At 43.8% G+C, this 21,226-nt stretch overlaps 1 protein-coding gene across 3 annotated transcripts in view; it reads left to right on the forward strand.

Moving 5' to 3' along the window:
- Positions 1 to 18,746, forward strand: part of LOC142489240 (X-linked retinitis pigmentosa GTPase regulator-like) — a 154,618-nt gene extending 135,872 nt beyond the window's left edge. Inside the window, exons 10-11 of one of the 3 annotated variants that reach the window (XR_012799825.1) lie at positions 16,471 to 16,598; positions 17,396 to 17,534. Coding sequence is in view for 2 of the 3 variants with exons in the window: in XM_075589672.1 (XP_075445787.1) it covers positions 17,396 to 17,659 (264 nt within the window). In the remaining variant the exon portion in view is untranslated. Of the gene's footprint in view, positions 1 to 6,654; positions 6,702 to 16,470; positions 16,599 to 17,395 lie in introns of those variants that run through there. The other 2 variants (XM_075589673.1, XM_075589672.1) reach the window with 2 other exon arrangements.
- The last annotated feature ends 2,480 nt before the right edge of the window (positions 18,747 to 21,226 follow it).

Below are 21,226 nucleotides of genomic sequence, written 5' to 3' on the forward strand. Positions count from 1 at the left end.
GTGCCGCAGCAGTATGTTTTGTTCCCCATGCACCGCCGTGTTTTATGTCACTAATGAATATTAAGGTTAAGCAGTGATAAATACCCCCTATGCCATCCCAAATGCATAACCTTACATTTATCTGTATTAAACCTCATTTGCCATTTACCTGCCCACGTTTCCAGTCTCTCCAAGTCCTTCTGAAGAGAAATTACACCCTGCTCTGATTCTATTACCTTACACAATTTAGTATCATCATCAAAGATGGAGACTTTGCTCTTGATCCCAACCTCAAGGTCATTAATAAACAAGTTAAAAAGCAGGGGTCCCAGTACCGATCCCTGAGGTACTCCACTCACGTCTTTTGCCCAACCTGAAAAAGTTCAATTTATGACAACCCTCTGTTGTCTGTCCTTTAACCAGTTTTCAATCCAGGTGCATATATTATTATTGAGTCCACTTTTCTTTATTTTGTACACCAACCTCTTGTGTGAAACCGTATCAAAAGCCGTGGCAAAATCTAAGTAGACCACATCAACTGCATTACCCTGGTCTAAATTCCTATTTACCTCCTCAAAGAAACAAATAAGGTTAGTTTGGCAAGATCTATCCTTCATAAATCCATGCTGAATATTACTAATAATTTTGTTTTCCCTTAGGTATTCCTGAATATTATCATATATTAAACCTTCAAGTTGTTTCCCTACTATTGAAGTCAGGCTTACAGGTCTGTAATTTCCCGGTTGTGATCTAGCTCCCTTTTTAAATATAGGCACCACATCTGCTTTACGCCAATCTTGTGGTACTGAGCCTGTGGAAATTGAGTAATTGAATATTAAATATAATGGTTTGGCAATTACTGAGCTTAACTCCTTGAGAACTCTTGGATGTATGCCATCGGGGCCAGGTGCCTTATTTACTTACATTTTTTCAAGTCGCTTATGAACTTCTTCCTCAGTTAACCAATTGTTCATTAATATGGATTAATATAATATGGATTATTAATATGGATTATATTAATATTAATATGGATTATAATGCTAATTTATTTGTGCCACACAACGTTTCAACCTAAGTAGGTATTTCTCAAGTGACTAGGCCTAGTCACTTGAGAAAGACCTATTTAGGTCGAAACGTTGTGTGGCACAAATAAATTGGCATTATAATCAAAACCGTAGAGCGTTGGATCCTTCTTTTCCTCAGCAATGAAGTGAGCCATTTTTTCTAAAGTCGATCCACTACTACCAGCATGGTGTGGATGTCCACTTGATGTGGTAGGTCAACAATAAAATCAATTTATATGGACCCCCAAGGACGAGTAGGAATCAGAAGAGGTTGCAGCAAACCCACTGGGGATGCTCAAGGAGTCTTCGTCCTAGCACAGGTCTCAAAGGAGAGAACATAGTCTTTAACATCTTGTGCTAATTTAGGTCACCAAAAAGAGTGGGGACAACAGTTCCTGTGTCTTGAGGACACCTGGGTGACCAACGGGTCGGGAGTCGTGCATTAATTGGAGTACTTCTAATCTTACCTCCTTAGGGATAAACATGTCCTTATAGTTCTACAGACCATCACATAGAAATAGTTCAGCTTCCGATGGAGGTTTATTAAGAAAAGAGTCGTTTAAGTAGGCTCCCTAAATTCGTGCAAAGAGATCGGCGGAAAACATAGCGCCCCCCCAAAAAAAAATTGTTAGAATAGTTTCTTCTTGCTTTTTATCTGAACAAGGATTAGGCAATAACCATGACAAGGCGTCAACCTTCCCATTCTTGGAGCCAGGGCGGTATGAGATGTGGAACTGAAATCTTTAGAAAAATAGAGCCCACCAGGCTTGTCGCGAAGACAGTCTCTTTGCGGATCTAATTAATTCCACGTTCCTGTGATCCATAAAGACAGTAACCGTCGAGGGGGTGATTGGCCCCCTCAAGTAAATGTCTCCACTCTGGGAATGTGGCTTTTATAGCCAAAAGTTCTTTGTTTCCGATGTCATAATTTCTTTCAGCTGTTGACATTTGGTAGAATAGAAGGCGCATGGATGAAGGAGCATTTTGGGTCCAATTGTTTGTGAAAGAATGGCAACAACATCGGAGTCGGATGCGTCCACTTCCATGACGAATGGTAGTTCTGGATTCAGATGAATGAGGAGAAGGGCAGATCTGAAAAGTGACTTCAACTGTTCAAATGCCGCATCTGCTTCAGGAGACCATTTTTAAGGGGAATTCTTTCAGTGTGAGTCAGGTGATTGGGGCAATAATGACAGAGACATTGTTTTTTAATCAATCTTTTTTATTGGCAATATACACATTCTTACATAGGTACAGTGATGTCATGAGCACATAACAGCATAACTGAGTGCATCAAGGTGTTGACCAATAATGAACTTTTTCCTTTTAGAAGGATAGTTAGAGGAGAAGGGAGGGGTAGGGGGGGGGAGACGTACCGACAGGAAAGGAATGAAGAGAGAGGGGGGGAGGGGGGGAGGATCTCTGTGGGCCTCCGTACCGTCCATTTGCCTGCGTCTGCGCAACTTAGACTCGGAGGAGCCCCAGAGCTTGTGGTCCAAGCCAGGGATCCCAAGTTATCCAGAACTGTGGCATTTTTTTATGGAGCATGGCTGCGAGTTTCTCCATAGACATTACCGCATCCATCCTTCTGCTTACTGTGCTTCTTGCGGGAGCGTTTGTCTGTTTCCAGGCCGCTGCGAACGAGCATCTGGCCGCTGTCAGTATGGAAGAGACCAACCTGGATAGGGGCGAGGGGAGGCCATCCATAGGTTTGCCCAGCACATAGGTCAGGGGGTCTAGAGGGAATAACAACCCAGAGGTTTCTTTGAGAAGCTCTATCTCTGGACATGACCACCAAATATGGGCCATGTCTCTCTTTTGACCACATCCCCTAAAGCACAGGTCTGGTGTGCCGGGGAAGATCTGGCTCAGCCTAGCCAGGGTCAGGTACCACTGGAATAACATTTTGTAGATGTTCTCTTTTGTTATAGTGCAAATTGAGGTTTTGGCGGCCGACTCCCAGACATCCTCCCAGACTTCCACGTCTAATGTTAGATTTAGGTCCGCGGACCATTTTTGCATGTATGGGTGATTCGGGGGGTCAGATGCTGACTCCATCCCCCCATAGATCTCCGAGATTTGTCCCCTCTGATAGATGCCTGTAATGCATAGGGATTCAAATTTAGTTAGTGCGGGGAATTTAGAATTTTGGGAGTGATAGAAGGAAATGTCTGATTTGTAGAAACTTAAACAAATGTAGATCTTGTGCCTGATATTTGTCTCAGAGTTCCTGGGAGGAGAACTTTCTACAGCCTGATATTAAGACCTTGGAATTGGTCAAATTGTCTAAGGGAACACCCAGGCAGGAAGTTTGGGTTTCCAAAGATAGGGGTGAGTTGAGAGGGAATAGCTAACAGGCCATATTTCCCTTTGCTTTTAAGCCAGACGTCCCACGTGCATCTCATTGCTCCTAGATTAAACCATTGTTGACCTCCCTCCTTACTCCCTGGGGACCATAGGGATTCCTGCAGGGGCAGGGGAGCCTTGTAATGAGACTATTTCGAGCCAACAGGCGGAGGCCGGGTTGTAATTCCAAACTACAGCCTGCTTCAGCTGTGCCGCAAGGTAGTATCTGACCATATTGGGGACACCCACCCCTCCCCCCTCGTTTTTGGGGCTAACATCACTGATCTTGGGACCCTCAGTCTCTTATCCTTCCAAATAAATTGGAAAATGAGGGCTTGGATGTTCTTTAGAGCCGCTAGTGGGACAGCTATGGGGAGGGTTTGGAAGGGATAGAGTAGTCTTGGGAGGACATTCATTTTGATTGCTATTATTCTTCCAAACCAGGAGATTTGGAGGTTTTTTTTTTTTTATCTGATCAAATAGGGGGGGGTGGGGTAGTTATGCTGGTAAAGGGATCTATAGGAATTTGAGATGTTCACATCAAGGTACTTGATGTGGGTGGAGCTCCACTTGTATTTATAATTTGACTTTAATAGTTTCCACGTCGAGTCTGGAAGGGATATATTTAGAGCTTCCGATTTATCCATATGACTTTATAGTCGGAAACTAGGCCAAATTGGTCTAATAATTTTTGGATGTTAGGGAGGGAGATGTGGGGGTCTGCGAGGGTCAGGATCACGTCGTCGGCGAACAGGGAAATTTTATATTCTTTTTCGCCAAAGCGAATCCCCTTGATACTTTTTTTCTTCTCTTATTTTGGCCGCTAGGGGTTCGATTGTTAGGGCAAACAGCAACGGGGACAGCGAGCAACCTTGTCTGGTCCCGTTCCTGATGGTGATTGGATCTGAAGATGTGCATGACTGGTTAACATACGCTGTAGGGTTTTGGTAGAGGGCCCTGACTCCTTCCAGATAGGGACCACAGAAGCCAAACCACAGAAGCCAAACCTCAGCATTGTTTGATCTAAAAATGACCATTTGATTCTGTCGAATGCTTTTTCTGCGTCGAGGCTTAGAATCATTGCTTTGGTTCCAGTGAGATGCACATAGTCAATGATATCCACAATTTTGCGGGGATTGTCAGAGGCCTGTCTACCTGACACGAAGCCTACCTGATCAACATGAATGAGTCGGGGGAGAATTGGATTGAGCCTGTTTGCCAAGATCTTGCTGTAGATTTTGAGATCGATATTTAATAGGGAAATTGGCCTATAGTTACCACACAGGAGCGGGTCTCTACCTTCCTTGTGGATAATAGCCAAATTTGCTGCTGTGATGGTAGAGGGGATCGGTTCACCCTCCAAAACGGAGTTGAACATATCGAGGAAAGAGTCGGCATGAATGCTTTATATAGGCATTTGAGAATCCGTCTTGTGAAGGTGTTTTGGCTAACTTGATGGAGGCAATAGCTCTGGACAGTTCTTCCTGGGAATTTGTTTTATTTAAATTTTCTACTTCTTCCTCGGATAGGGAAGGGAAACTACATTGTTCCAAATATTGTGATATTGTTTCGAGACTTACCGGGTCCCGGTCCGGGGGGTGTAGGTTGTACAGTTCAGAGTAAAAGTTCGCAAATTCTTGCGCTATCTCTTTCTCTTTGAACGAGACTTGCCCATTTTTCGTGCGAATTTTGGATATTTGAGACTTAACTCGGATGCCTCTAAGTTTGGCGGCTTGTCTGCTTTATTGCCCCTGTCATAGATGGGGGGTGGGGGAAGGAAAGGGGTGAGAGGGAGTAGAGGTGAGGGAGGGAAGGGGGGAGGGACTAGCGAAGGGGAGGTGAGTATAACTTTAGACCATGGGGAGATATAGAGAGCTTAAACATGCATCCATTACGTACAGTACGATCCTTACTTTTAGACATTGGTAAACCACTTAGCATTTCTGTCCACTTAGGGTTGGGAACAGTACTTTTACTGCTCCTGAGTATAGGGCAGCAGCAAGAGCACACAACACCTTGTTTAAATTCTGGGGGGAAGGGGAGGAGGAGGAGAGGGATAGTGGAGGGGGAGATGGGGGGATGGAGGGGGGAGTATAACTTCAGAACTTGGGGAGATACATGGAGCTTAAACGCACATTGTTTGAAAACATCGATTAACATTGCTTTTAAACATAGGGAAAGCATCTAAAATGTCCATTTACATTGACTGAGACAATGCTTTTAGAATTCTTGATTTCTTTGGGGGGGCCCCACGAGTGCACATTACCTTGTTTAGGTTGAAGGGGGGGGAGGGAGGGGAGGAGGGATGGATAAGAGCATGGGAATGGAATCTTTTGATCTTGGGAAAGTGTCGCCTCTCCTTAAATGCGTTGTCTGTAGGTGTTGCTAGCAGCGCTTACAGGCACCTGGAGAGCATATATATAGTCTTAGAGCTCTGTCTTAGCGCAGTGCCTTTATGACCCGAGGACATAATGAGTCTAGAGAATAGAGAATATTATTGTATCTGGCTAGGGGACAGTGCTTTTTGGGACTCTTTTAAGCAGGAACGGGGAGAAGAGGGAGAGAGATTAGACCGAAGGGGGGGGGGAGTAGGGTAGGGACTGCAGTGATTAGTTTTAGGGGCGTTTTGCTGGCAGGCGATCTTCTAGGCGAAGCTCCAGGGCCCGGCCACGACACAGTGGTGAGGAGCAGACAGGGACCGGAATCTCCAAAGTTCGGATCTTTCTTCTAGGGCTGGAGGACTTAAGCTGGATGTTAAAGGTGAGGCTCTTTTTTTTTATTTTTAGGGGGGACGTTCAGAGGGGGCATCTTGGTTTTTCAGCAGCAGAGTTTTGTTGGGTGTGAGTGGAAGATCCCTGACTTGGTTGGGGTCTCGACCAGAGACAGGAAGTTTGGACAGCAATTCAGGGAATCCTCTGGTTGGCCAGGCGCTCCGAGATGCGAGGGGTCTCTGCGCCTTCAGGTTGTGCTGGGCCTCTGGGGGTCAGGCCGGTCTTGCGGGGGGTGTAGCCCCAGTGCCTTTAGGAAGGAGGGGGAGTCTTCTGGTCTAGAGATGGTGTGGTGACGGCCATTTCTCAAGACAATTAATTTGAAGGGGAAGCTCCATCGGAGATACCTTGGTCTTTGAGTATATTGATGAGGGGCTTTATCTGACTGCGTTTTGCAATGGTGGCCCTCGACAGGTCACTAAAGATTTGAATTGTGTTGTCCTCTATCTGTATGTCCTCCGCTCTCCTGCTAGCGGTCATAATTCTCTCTTTGGCAGAGTTCATGCGGAGTTTTATGATCACATCTCTGCGTCGGTTGGGGTCTGTGGATCTGGGGCCCAGTGCCCGGTGAGCCTGGTCAATCTGCAGATCATGATCAGGTAAGTCCGGGACAAGGGACAGGAACAGTTTTTGGAGATATGCCTGGACGACATCAGGGGTAAACTCTTCAGGGATGTTCCTTATGCGTAGGTTTTGCCTGCGGTCCCTGTTTTCTTGGTCCTCCAGAGCGTCCCTTAGTTCGTCAACTACATGGCCCAATCTGATCACCTCATCCTCTTTGTTAGTTTGTGATCCTATTACGTCCTCGATCTTGTGCTCCAGCACATCTGTGCGCTTTGTGAGGCCACTTATATCTGCGCTTAATCCGTCCAAAGCAGTGCTTAAGTCTTCTTAAAATCCCCTTCTCATTTTAAGGAAAAGGGACTCGAAGTACTGTTTGTTTAAGCCGAGTTCCGGCAGTTCCAGGTTATCTGGTTCGGGTTCGCGCCACACGTTTGATGCTTGCATGGCCTCCTCGGCGCCATCTAGTGAGTCGCAGCTCGGCTCCGGCGGGGACAAAGTATTTGGCAACTCCCTGGTTCTGGCTTCCCTTTTGCCCTCGAAGGCATCGTCTCCTTTTCTTGGGCGCTACGGGGGTGTTTGGGGAGATTTTGGTGGTGTTGTGTGCTCTATCTGGCGAATTATCTGCAAGGGTTTTCAGGAGCTCCTCTTCTACCCGACCATGCTCCGCAATGTCACCGGAAGTCTGACAGAGAAATTTTTAATAAAACATCTATAGAAGTTAACAAAGCCCACAAATCTCTGAATGTTCTACTCATTTCAAGGGATTGGCCATTCCACCACTTGAATCTTGCCTGGGTCCATACTCAAACCCTCATGGGAGATGAAATAACCGAGAAATTGCGATGCTGGTCTTTTCAAAATCGCATTTTTCTAATATTATGTACAGTTTGTGCTTTCAGAGATGCTCTAGGACAATCTGGACATGTTTTTGGTGATCCATGATGTTATCTGAGAAGACTAGGATATCATCCACGTATACCACTACGAATTGGTCCAGTAACTCTCATAGAACATAATTAATTAAATGCTAGAAAGTAGCAGGCGCATTACAAAGTCCAAAAGGCATCACCAGGTATTCATAGTGCTCATAATGGGTTCGGAAGACTGTCTTCCACGTGTCAACGGGTCGGATGCGGACCACATTATACACCGCTCGAAGTTCTAATTTGGTAAAGATCTTGGCTGACCAAATTCTTCCCAATGGTTCGGGAATCAGAGGTAACAGATACCTGTTCTTCACTGTGATCTTATTTAGTTCCCGATAGTCAATGCAGGGATGTAGAGAACCGTCTTTCTTTCCCATGAAGAAGAGAGCAGCACCTGCTGGGAAGTAGAAGGTCGGATGAAACCCTTCGACAGGTTCTCCTGCAGGTAGTCATTGAGGACCTTCAATTCTGGTTCTGAGAGGGAATAGATTCTCCCGAAAGGATGGCAGCACCCGGTAATAATTCAATGAGGCAGTCGTAAGAACGATGTGGGGGGTGGGAGGGAAGCGTATCCGCGTCCTTCTTGTCACACACATTCAAAAACTCAGAGTATGGAGTTGGCAGTAGATTTTCTTGGGACGAAGAAATCTTGTGTATTCCCACACACCATTGTGTAGGAGTTTTAGGTAGGCAGGCTAGCTGGCAGTGGGAAACAAGAGTACTGCTGCGGCCGAGTTTATTCGAGCATTTGCCCGTTCTCGGCCGCAGCAGTAACCTGGCGCGCACCGGGTCCGCCGGGTCCCCCGGAACCCCCTGCCGCATCCCCCACATCGCGGGACACCAGGGCTCCCTCGGGGAGCCCTGGACGTGCGTGCAGGGGGCGCAGGCACCCGATGACGCGTGACACGCGGCACGCTGAGGGAGTGCGGCTAGCACGCCGGGGCATCCCCCGGCTTGCGGTGCTAGCCGTGCTTCAATAAAACGTGTCGCCAGTGTATCTTGGTTTTCCAGTCAATTTGTGGGTTGTGGATCATGAGCCATGGAATTCCCAGAAACACTGGAAACAAGGGTGAAGGAATAAGACTAAATGAAATCTTCTCCTGATGATTGGGCTCTACAATTAGTGTTAAATTACTTGTTTCATGGGATACAGGTCCAGAGCTCAAAGGAGAACCATCAACGAAGCCTGACAGATAAAATGGGGGAGCTTCAATTAATAGCTGCAAGGGAGCAGTATGATATAATAGGCATTACTGAAACATGGTGGGATGAAACTCATGACTGGACAGTTCATTTAAAGGATTATTCCCTTTTTCGGAAGGATCGAACAAATAGAAGGGGAGGTGGAGTATGTTTATATGTTAAACCGGAACAAAAACCTATTATAAGGGATGATGTCTATGAAGGGAATGATGAAAATGTAGAGACTTTGTGGATAGAAATTAGCAGTGGAGGTTAAAGTATAAAGGAAATGTTTGTGGGAATATGCTATAAACCACCAAATATCTGTGAGATTGAGGAAGCTAAAATACTTTTGCAAATGGAGAAGGCATCAAAACTGGGTCATGTTTGCATAATAGGGGATTTTAATTATCCAGACATAGACTAGGGCAATGAGATTAGCATTACAACAAAAGGAAACAGGTTTTTGGAGGTGCTTAAAGACAATTATATGACCCAAATAATTGCGGAACCAACCAGGAGAGGGGCAGTTCTGGATTTGGGCATATCAAATAATGTAAAAGTAATAACAAATATTCAAGTCCTGGAACATTTGGGTAACACTGATCATAACCTGGTCTCATTTGAAATAAATGATCAAAAAACAGATTACTTGGGTTGAACAAAGACCTTAAACTTTAGAAAGGCAGATTTTAATAAACTGAGGTCTAATCTACATGTACTACACTGGGATGATGTTTTTGCAGGGAAAAATGTAGAAGATAAATGGGCAGTCTTTAAAACAGTGTTAGAAAAGCACACTTAGCAGTGTATACCCTTGGGTAGTAAGTATAAAAGAAATAAGTCAAAACCAATGTGGCTAAATAAACAGGTAGGGGAGGAAATGGACAAGAAGAGGAAGGCGTTTAGATTCTTTAAGTCAGAAGGGACAGAGACATCGTTTCAGAATTATAAGGAATGTAACAAAAATTGTAAAAGGGCAATCAAATTAGCAAAAATGGATAATGAAAAAATGATTGCAATAGAAAGTAAGGTCAACCCAAAAAAGTTCTTTAAGTATCTTAATAACAAAAAAATGAGAAAAGAAAATATAGGACCCTTTCAGTGTGAGATGGGTAGGCAGATTATTGGAGATAAGGAAAAAGCAGAGGTATTAAACAAACACTTTGCCTCTGTGTTTACCAGGGAAGAATCAAGTTCAATAGTAGGGCCGCAGGAGGAAGCCACAACCTCCATATTAATGAACAATTGGTTAACTGAGGAAGAAGTTCATAAGCAACTTGAAAAAATTAAAGCACATAAGGCACCTGGCCCCGATGGCATACATCCAAGAGTTTTCAAGGCGTTAAGCTCAGTAATAGCCAAACCATTATATTTAATATTCAAGGACTCCATTTCCACAGGCTCAGTACCACAAGATTGGCGTAAAGCAGATGTGGTACCTGTATTTAAAAAGGAATACCTAATGGAAAACAGCATGGATTTATGAAGGATAGATCATGAAGGATAGATCATGCCAAACTAACCTTATTTGTTTCTTTGAGGAGGTAAGTAGGAATTTAGACCAGGGTAATGCAGTTGATGTGGTCTACTTAGATTTTGCAATGGCTTTTGATACGGTTTCACACAAGAGGTTGGTGTACAAAATAAAGAAAATTGGACTCAGTAATAATATATGCACCTGGATTGAAAAATGGTTAAAGGACATACAACAGAGGGTTGTCATAAATGGAACTTTTTCAGGTTGGGCTAAAATCGTGAGTGGAGTACCACAGGGATCGGTACTGGGACCCCTACTTTTTAACTTTTTTATTAATGACCTTGAAGTTGGGATCGAGAGCAAAGTCTCCATCTTTGCTGATGATACTAAATTGTGTAAGGTAATAGAATCAGAGCAGGATGTAATTTCTCTTCAGAAGGACTTGGAGAGACTGGAAACGTGGACAGGTAAATGGCAAATGAGGTTTAATACAGATAAATGTAAGGTTATGCATTTGGGATACAAGAATAAAAAGGAGACTTACAAATTAAATGGAGATATATTGGGAGAATCCTTGATGGAGAAGGATTTAGGAGTGTTTGTAGACAGCAGGATTAGCAATAGTGCCTAAAGTCATGCAGTAGCTACAAAGGCAAACAAAATCTTATCTTGCATCAAACGGGCAATGGATGGAAGGGAAGTAAACATAATTATGCCCCTTTACAAAGCATTAGTAAGATCACACCTTGAATATGGAGTACAATTTTGGGCACCAATCCTAAGAAAAGACATTATGGAACTAGAGAGAGTGCAGAGAAGAGCCACCAAATTAATAAAGGGGATGGACAATCTAACTTATTAGGAGAGGCTAGCTAAATTAGATTTATTTACATTAGAAAAGAGGCGTCTAAGAGGGGATATGATAACTATATACAAATATATTCGGGGACAATACAAGGAGCTTTCAAAAGAACTATTCATCCCACGGGCAGTACCAAGCACCCTGGGCCATCCCTTAAGGTTGGAGAAAAGGAGATTTCACCAGCAACAAAGGAAAGGGTTCTTTACAGTAAGGGCAGTTAAAATGTGGAATTCATTACCAATGGAGACTGTGATGGCAGATACAATAGATTTGTTAAAATAAAGGTTGGACATCTTTTTAGATGGGAAAGGTATACAGGGATATACCAAATAAATATACGTGGGTAGGATGTTGATCCAGGGATTACTCCGATTGCCAATTCTTAGAGTGAGGAAGGAATTTATTTTTCTTCTTATGTGATATCATTGGATGATATGACACTGGGGTTTTTTTGTTTGCCTTCCTCTGGATCAATAAGTATAGATATAGGATAAAGTATCTGTTGTCTAAATTTAGCATAGGTTGAACTTGATGGACCTATGTCTTTTTTCAAGCTCATCTACTATGTAACTATGTAACGACTTCCATTCTTTCTGGCAATTCCTTGGCTATAAAAGATACCGAATGGCTCTTGGTGAATTCTATGTCCATAAAATTCCCTGACGCCCCTGAGTCGACCATTACTGTGGTTAAAAAATGATGCATTCCCTCCTCGATTATAATAGGTACCAGGAGGTGTAGATGCAGAGATTGAGGCTTACCTTTACTTTGAGAACCAGAAAAAACAGTCTTCGAAAGGCGTGCAGCCGATTTCTCCTAGTGCTCTGGAAAGAAGACTGCCTGGACTTATTCGGGCTATCGGCGAGATAGTGTCCCTCATTTCCGCAATACAAACAGAGATCTTCTGTTCGGCGTCTATACCTTTCTCCAGTTGAAATAGGTCCCTGCAATGTGTTTACTTGCATCGGATCCTCAGTCTCCCTGGAACGTCTTGGGGTGCTGGCATCTCTAACCCTGGGGTTGTTTCGCATTAGCCAGTCTCTCCAATTGTCTTTCAGGGAGTATTCGATTGATTTGAATGCATAAACAGACAAATTCCTCAAACCCCTCTGGAGGCACCACCCAGGCCAGTTCGTCTTTAATTTGCTCAGAGAGACCCTGACGAAAATGATATCTCTCAGCGGCCTAATTCCACTCAGTATCTGTAACCCATTTGCAGAACTCAGCAGTGTACTCAGCTGCCGAGCGTCTACCTTGCCTTCATTAGTATTATAGATGGTGGGCTGTAGCTTAAACAGATGTCTGCATTGATTGAGGAAATCCTGGAATGATAGTTTTTCCCACCCCGGATCGTTCCGGAAGGGGTACACGGGTGCAGTTTGTACAAGCACAGTGTTTTGAACAGGCACAGCGGCTATGGTGGTGCACAGTTCACATACTTCAACTTCCACACGGCCAAGACAGTTGTAAACATGTTTTTGTTGTTCTTGGAAGCCAACCATGGCACGTGGCAAGTCAATCAGCTGAGCCTGTGTCATGTTTGTTCCGGTGGAATCCATGGTAGGACCTGTTTATTCTGTCAAGGGTTGATCTACGGCTGGAGTGGATCCCAGTGACAGGAACAGCATGGAGCGTGGTCGGGGTCACAAGCAGAGGTCAGAGGCAAGCGGCAGATAGCGTAGTCGGGATCGCAAGCTGAGGTCGGCAACAACAAGACAGGAACAGGACTGGGACTCGGGAACAGGACAACAGCAATAGCAACAACAGCATTGAATACAGGAACCTAGCAGGCGCTGCAGGAACCAGTATAAACAGGCAAGGGAGGAACAGGAAAGGGAGGTTTATATAGGTCTGGCTGGAGGCATGGGACAGGTGCAAAGGTGTCAGGTTTCAGAGTGTGGAAGCAAGAGCAGCAGCCGTCCCGGTGGATGTTCATTGGTACTGCAGGCTCTAACCTGACAGTACCACATTAAATATTCACAAGGTTCATTGAATGTATAGGTTGCAAAGGTGAGTTGGGTGCCTCTTCCTCAAGTAGATCTCCCAACTGCTTGCAATATTATATGGTACTAGAAAATAGAAGGGCACAACAACGCAAACTGTATATTATAGTAGTTCTAATTGTAAATAATTGATAAAAAATAATAGCCAAAAACGCACACGTTTCACATCTTTAGTTTAAGCATATCTGAGTAGATGGTACTTCTGTGTCAGGAACCCAGTCTTTGGTGGAGTATGCAGACCTCACTAGCTTGCAGCGTCTTTGTCACGGTGGACCAGACCAATCACACCAGGGATCAGTACATTAGACAGAACTGCAGAGTTGAACAAAAGTTAATGTATTTGACAAAGTTTCCACAAACCTCTAGTACATACAACACACACTCGCCCAACTGGGGGAACAACCTAAAGTCCTAGGTACGGGGACCTCTGTCCAGAAGTTTACCCTGATACAAGTTTCCAAACTTCCACCGCTGTCCTTGGTAGTATGGGCAGCACTGCCTTGCTCTCCGTGAGATAGCAGTTTCAAAGTTCCCGCCATCACTGCCTTTCACACTGCTCAGCAAGTCTCCGTAACACCCCTGAACTATTTCGGAGATTTATAGGATCCACTTTGGCTCTCCGAGAACTCTGCAACAAGTCTCTGGATCCGAAGCCAGGTTCCTCTTCATATATCCCTCAGCCTCCATCCCCCAACATGGAGGATGGAGGCCGAACAAATCCCATAGTGGATTGTCTTCAGGGTTCAAATCAATGAGTGAGGGCTTGCCTGCATTGAACCAATCCTGAGTGAGGGGAGGTTACCGGACTTCCAGGACAGTCCACAGGGGTGGGCTTAAATCAAGCCACTTTTTGCACTTGACAAAGACCTATTGGGTCGAAACGTTGTGTATGCTTAAATAAATCTTTTTATTTTGGAAATCCGTGTGCCCCATCTTCATTCCTTTTTGTATGCCGTGGATTGGATGCAGCCGATCGTTCATTGATGGGAGCACCGGTAACTGTATAACTCTTTGTTATATTGTGGGGTGCAGCATTTATTCCTTGTTATATCACTTAAATCATTTCAATGGACCAATGGGAATTGTGCCTACAGGGCACAGTCCTGGCAACGGTTCCCCTGGTCCATCCAATACTCCCAAAGGGAGAGGCGACTCATTGCTTTGGCCGAACAATGGTCCCCCGCGATGAGCTACTTTCCCCACACCTGAGTCCACAGCCTTGCCTTGCTTGACCATGTCCCAAGCCACTCACCTTATCTCACCCAGGATCTTCTTTGTGTGGAGACTGGATACTGTTATACCCATTATCCACACGGAGGACCATACATTTAAAACATTTAACATAGGTTAACCCCTGTCTCAGGAGACCAATGCTTTTAACACAAAAATACCCGGATCCTTTGAGCAAAACGTGAGATAAAATAAATTCTGATTTATTTACACGAGAAACACACACAGCTTGATATACAAAATAACACAAATAAACACTTACTGGAAGGGGGCAAAATAAAATGTCCACGGAACGAACTTCACAAAAACAAAGTCTCCAGGAGCTTGGTTGGTGCGCAAATAGAGCCGTGCGACAGTCTTTGGCTAGGGGCGCTGCATGCGACCCCCGTTGCTCCGCCAAAAGTAAACTTTTCGTTCTGTCTTTGCAGGATTCGTTCGCAAATCCTTAGTTCTAATGAACTCCTGAAGCGGGGTACAATCCTTAGTTACGATGGAATCGTCTTTGTACCGCACAATGTTTCTTAGATGAATCTCTTTACATGATGGAACACCTCTCAATTGGCTGCACGGACTTTTAAAAGCACCAAAGTTCTATCTGTATATTGTGCAGCCAATCCCTGCGTGAGAACAACGCGTCCCACCTATTGGCAAGGTTCGCCCATACTTCATAGTGCTGGGCAGAGGCTTCAAGGTATGCTACGGTCATGCGCCAACTTCGCACCTGAGCCGCTTAGCATACCTAACCAAGCCAACTTCCCTGGCGACGTGTTGGCTGCCAGTCCACGGACATCTGGACATCTGGCAGGAAAACCTGTTTACATTTACTTCCCTTCACTTAACACTTTAGAGGGTCGGTACCTTTTTAAGTCCGGACTTTCCTAGACATTCTGGAGTCATCTCAGCTTGATGTCTTAAAAGTCCTGACTTAAGTTTATGCATGACTCACTGGCCGGAATGGCTGGCCATACCTCTGGGAATCGCTGTACCCGAGTGTTTCCGCTGCTCTGCCCACTTGAATGTAAATGCTCTTGCTCTTATAATTTTAATGCACCAAAAGAGGGGGACTTTCATTCACTACTTTTTATAAAAGTTAATAACATGAAAAACATAACTGCTTTACTGTTGGGACCCCAGCAGCATTCACTCCAAATTTCACAGCGCTGGCATACTCCTAACCTAAGTTAGCTCCCTGCGTCTGCACTGTGTGAAAACTCGGCTGGAGTTTAAAAACCTTTTTTCGCTTTGCGGTTTGGCAGTGAAACATTGTTGCAATTCTTGGGCCCAATACATAATCGCGACCGCACTCATACAATGTAGCTTAGTATAATGATATGGTAATTGTGGTTGCAACACTCGGAACTAATCCATAACTGTGACCACACTCATTCAATGTATTGTATTGTATGTCTTTATTTATATAGCGCCATAAATGTACATAGCGCTTCACAGTAGTAATACACGTGGTAATCATATACATAACAAATAATATAAATAACAGGTCATGGGAATAAGTGCTGCAGACATAAAAGTAACATTAAGGAAGAGGAGTCCCTGCTCTGAGGAGCTTACAGTCTAATTGGTAGGTAGGTTAACATATAGAGACAGTAGGAGGGAATTCTGGTAAGTGTGTCTGCATAGTATAAGTGCGTAGCTTAGTATAATGCGTGTGGTCCCCTTATTCCTAGCAGGACACACACAGACAATTATAACGCATTTACAGGCTTGCAGCCTGCAGTGGACTGCAGAGCTGACATTTCACATTTACAATATGACTTGGGCACCAAGCTGGGCATAATACCTTTATTTACTGGCCTGGGTACCCTCTCACCGTCACAACCCTTGGTTCCTGAAGTGCTGTAACCAGGCTACAAAATATAACATCAGCCCAATGTGTGCACAGTATACAGATATGTGACTATTCATACATGAATAAATAAAAATATATTATTGACAGGTAGGGGTAATGGCAGACTTACCCTTTATTTAAGAGCAGTGATATTTACCCCTACTGTCAGTCGTCTTCTTTCCAAAGTCGGTGCTGAACGATGTCTCACTTCCTCTCCTAGCTACTGCACACAATCAAGTAACGGGTGGGGGCCAGAATTCCTGGCTGTCTGTTGGATCTCCTCAGCAGTGACATCTGCGGAGAGATTGCCCCACATCACATGATCGCACACCAAAGCCTGGAAAGGAAGTAAGGCGCTGTTCGGCACTGACTCCGGGCAGAAAACTGCGTTTTCTGTTTTTATTATGTTATTTATTATGTTGCGATTACATCTCAATGACTTCTTATTTTGTGTAAAACTACATCTGATAACAAGGGAGCAGGGCTATATTAGCTTCTTCATGAATTTGTTTACCCTACCAAATTTGATGCCATTCTAGTGAGGACCTGAGATTATATTATATTATATCTGTCAGAACATCACTCCAGCTATCTCCAGGCCTATTATCTGTGTACCTCATTTAAGTGTTCTAAAATGTTGGCAAGTGGAAAATTCTTCCTGAGATAAAGAAACAAACCAAAAATGTTACTTTACCAAAGCAGCTTACGAGATGCCAAGACTATAGTTGTAAAATGTTCAAAAGCAAGTATTAACATGAAGTTTATATCAAATGACACAATGCTAAACATTCTGTGAAAAATAAATATTCATTAGAAAACCTGTGATCAATGTAGTCGAGATGCTAAATATACACCATCTATCATGGTGCTATGTGCAGTATACTTTAGTCATTTGTACTTGTCTTGTTAAGGTCTGTCTCTTTTCTAGTCGTATTTAAATCCAGCATTGAGGTTGTGGTCACTACAATAGTAGTAGACTTATGTTTCATGACTCAAAAAAAGTTCTTCTCCCACATTTTGATAAAGCCTTCATCCACAAAACCGTTACATTTGTACATTAACAATGACTCATTCCGACGTTTATACAAAAGAAAAAAGTACTATACAGTAGCTGTCTACATTCACTGTGAATCTTATTTTTGCAGATCTCCCTTTTTAAAAGACGTTCAACAACCAACCAAAAAGCCCTACAAGAGAACAGAGAAAATGCTGAAGTATCAAAGCCAAACATAGGTGAAAATAGGGAAAAGAACAAAGAGGCAACCCAAAGCAAGGAGAACAATGATGAAAATCAAAATCACAAAAAAGAAAACTCTAAAGGGATTGAACAGTCTAACCAGGACTTTAAAGAAACAGGACCAACCACTCAAGGCAGAAGATCTAAGTCAGCCACATGTATATTATTATGAAAATTAATGCCTATTCACCAACTAATCCTCAAAAGAGCATATTTACTGGATACATATGCCATTTATGTTCAAGGTTCTTTATTTAACTGATCATTTATGTACCAAAAACATGCTACTTTCAGATAATTAACAGCTATATTCACCCCACAATTATTGTATACGATCACTCTAAATGAACTAAAAATACACTAAACTGAGACCATTTGAGCAGAAAAATTATTTATACAGTCGTCATGTATATTTAATAGGTTTTGTACAAGTAGTGCTAGTGGTTTTTCACCATACTATATGGGCAACAACACTGTTTTAACGTTTTCGCTGCCAGAAGGACCAGCAATCCTGCTGACCCCTCTGGTAGCAAAAGGGTTAGTTGGCAAGCACTTTCCGGCAATAAACAATCATTTTGTAAATTAAATTTTTGTGTGTTGGATTTTGAGTCAGGCGTTTTTGTTTTTACAGACTACACCTTTTAAACTTTTTTTCTGACATCAACTTTTTTGTGTACTGTACCTTTTTGTACTTTAATAGCTGTGCTGGTTCTAGAGAAGGTGGGGGGGCGGGGTTAACTTTTAAGCCCTCCTTTTTTATTTTTATGTTTTTTTTATATGTGGCTTGAGAAGAAGGGACTTGTACGATCTAAAATGCTTCTAAATAGCAGTTTCTATTTATAACTTTGTATATTGTAGGTGTATAATTGTAGGTTTCACAACTTATAAGCAATTCAAATAGTAATACAGAAATGTAAACTTGTGTGACTCAAAATATATTTGTGTTATGGCCTTAATTGTTCAGTGTTGTAAAACGAAAAATATATATATATATTTTTTTTTAACGTGAGGGTTTTGATTTAGAGATTTTGTGGTTTATATGGACCTTTTTTAATCATATGGAATGGCCTATGGTTTGAGACGATACTATAAATAGTTCGTAAAATGGCTTGAATTGTGATGTGCTCTGCTACAAAAATAAAGTGTGCAAAATCTGTTTTTAGTGAGCACCATTTTTTTAATTCTGGAGTTTTTTTATTGTAATTCAACAACCAAATGAGTCGGTGTGAAACAGCCCCAGACTTTACTACATGTACAGTAATATAGAAATATTAAACAAGTACATTACAAGAGCAAAAACATTGTTTAAAAAAAAAAAAGTGTTACTTGTTTGAAGAGGATTTAATTGTGCACTAACAATATATTTACAATATATATGATCTGTGTGGTTGATTTAAGTGCTGGTTGTTTGAAGTGTACAGGTAGATCCAGAAGGAAATGGAAGTGCTGTGTATACTAGCAGGGGTGGCTGAATTTGGGGAGTGTGCAGTGGGTTAATTTATTTTTAAAGTGTGTGGTAATTGAAGCCTGTAACTTTTTTTCCCCTTTCTCCTACCTGTGGCAGAGTGGGTGGGATTAGTTCATTGCTAACCTAACACACCTGGTGGGTGTCCCTATTTAAACAGAGGCTTCTAACGAATTTTGAGATTGCATATACTGATCTGTATGGTTGATTTAAGTGCCGGTTGTTTGAAGTGTACAATTAGATCCAGAAGCAGTTTTTGAACAAGGAAGCAGTTAAACAAGGTATAGTTTATTGGAGTATAGTTTATTGTTAATACTTATAAACGTCATAGTTGCTATAATGAGCAGGATTGAAAATGCCACTGTAGGAGGACGTGCGCAGAGGTATGCAATGGAGACTTTTTAAGGTGAAATTAAATAAGGCTTTTATTGCGCCTGTTTCCTTTAACATAAGAAAATCATCCAAACATTTGCAAATAAGGGGTCAAACAAAGCTTCTGTTCCACTTGGGAGTATTTCTAGTGAAACCTATGCAGTCCACAACTCTCTTTAGATTAGCATGTCTCCCAGCCCCAAACATATATCTTGATATGTGCAGATATACAAAAAGTCTTATAAAGGAAAGTCTTATCTGTTTTCTTGTAGTTGGAGGGAAAATCTTCTCTGTTCCTGGGTTGCTGCCTTTTCCTCAGGCTATATCAGCATTCAGGTTCAGAAGTGCTTTCTCCTGTGTCTTGCAAGCAGCGTGCATATAACATATGAACTATAAATAACATATATAACCAATAACATTTACAACAGATGCAACATATATTCTATACCGTATAACATATATAGCCCCATTGAAACTTTATTAGGGAGGGCTCAACGATAAAAGGTGTCAAGTAAACTGAGTCTTTTGAGTTTGAATTATGATGTGTCTATGTAACCATGTAACCGCGTGCACATGCATATAGAAGCATATCCGTATGCATGCCCCCTGTGCCCTAGGGGTATCATGTACACTGCACATCTATATACCACAGAGCATGCATACTTACACGGCCATACCCATACATCCAACATGCAGTGCACACACAGCACACAACACACACAGCTCGCAACCCCGGACGCATACAACCAAGCCAAACCATGGCCCACATCCCATTCAGCCATGCACCTCCACCAGCGCATGTATCCAGCTCTATATTAGCCGACACAGCGTTTTGGGGTTGCTGTTTGTACTTGTGTTTGACACGTGCCCTCTATACCCTTCTGTTCCCCCCCTTCCGTTCTCTCCCCCCCTTTCTGTTCTCTCCCCCCCTTTCCGTTCTCCCCCCCCTTCCGTTCTCCCACCCCTTCTGTTCTCCCCTTCCGTTCTCCCCCCCCTTCCGTTCTCCCCCCTTCTGTTCACTTCTTCCCCCCTTCTGTTCACTCCCCTCCTTCTGTTCTCTCCCCTGCCCCCCCATCTATTCTCTCCCCCCTTCTATTCTCTCCACCCCCTTCTATTCTCTCATCCCCCCCATCTGTTCTCTCATCCCCCCCATCTGTTCTCATCCCCCCATCCGTTCTCTCATCCCCCCCATCTGTTCTCTCATACCCCCCATCCGTTCTCTCATACCCCCCCATCCGTTCTCTCACCCCCCCATCCGTTCTCTCATCCACCCCCATCCGTTCTCTCATCCCCCCCATCCGTTCTCTCACCCCCCCTGTTCTTTTATGTATGTGTGCATGCATAAAGGCAGACGGGACACAAGCCACAGCCCAGCCATGCACATCCAAGGCTGCGTCTGCGGACCCCCTCCGCCTCCTGGGCAGTCTCCCCTCCGTGTGTGCAGCATCACTTGGGGCCGCGCCGTCTTCTCGCGAGAGCACGGCTCCTGGCTCGTCGCCTGACAGTGACGTCAGCGGCAAAAGCCCACGAAAGCCAGAGCCGTTCCCGCCGAGCATGGGGGAGGATGAAGGTAAGATGGCTGCCCTCCAAAAGTCAGCGGCGGACCCGCTCTGAAACGAAAGGACAACCACAGGATCTGGGGGATAACTGAGTCACCGGAGGGTGTGTTTTTGAGGCCTCCTTCAGGGTTAAACTATATAGTTCGCCGGATGGGGTGAGGACTCAGTTGCCGGCGGCCACTGCTCCCGCTTCCCCTGCAGCTGATCGATGAGCCCCCACTCTGCTCCACGTGGGCAAGGGTGCATCAGCGTCTCCTTCCTCTGCTCGTGGGGATGCCTGCGAGACCTCCACTGCTCCCACTGCTCCCAGCTTGCCCAGGAATCCCTCACCATCCTCCAGACG

The sequence above is a fragment of the Ascaphus truei genome, chromosome 3, assembly GCF_040206685.1.
Source record: "Ascaphus truei isolate aAscTru1 chromosome 3, aAscTru1.hap1, whole genome shotgun sequence".
In the NCBI taxonomy this organism is placed as follows: Eukaryota; Metazoa; Chordata; class Amphibia; order Anura; family Ascaphidae; genus Ascaphus; species Ascaphus truei.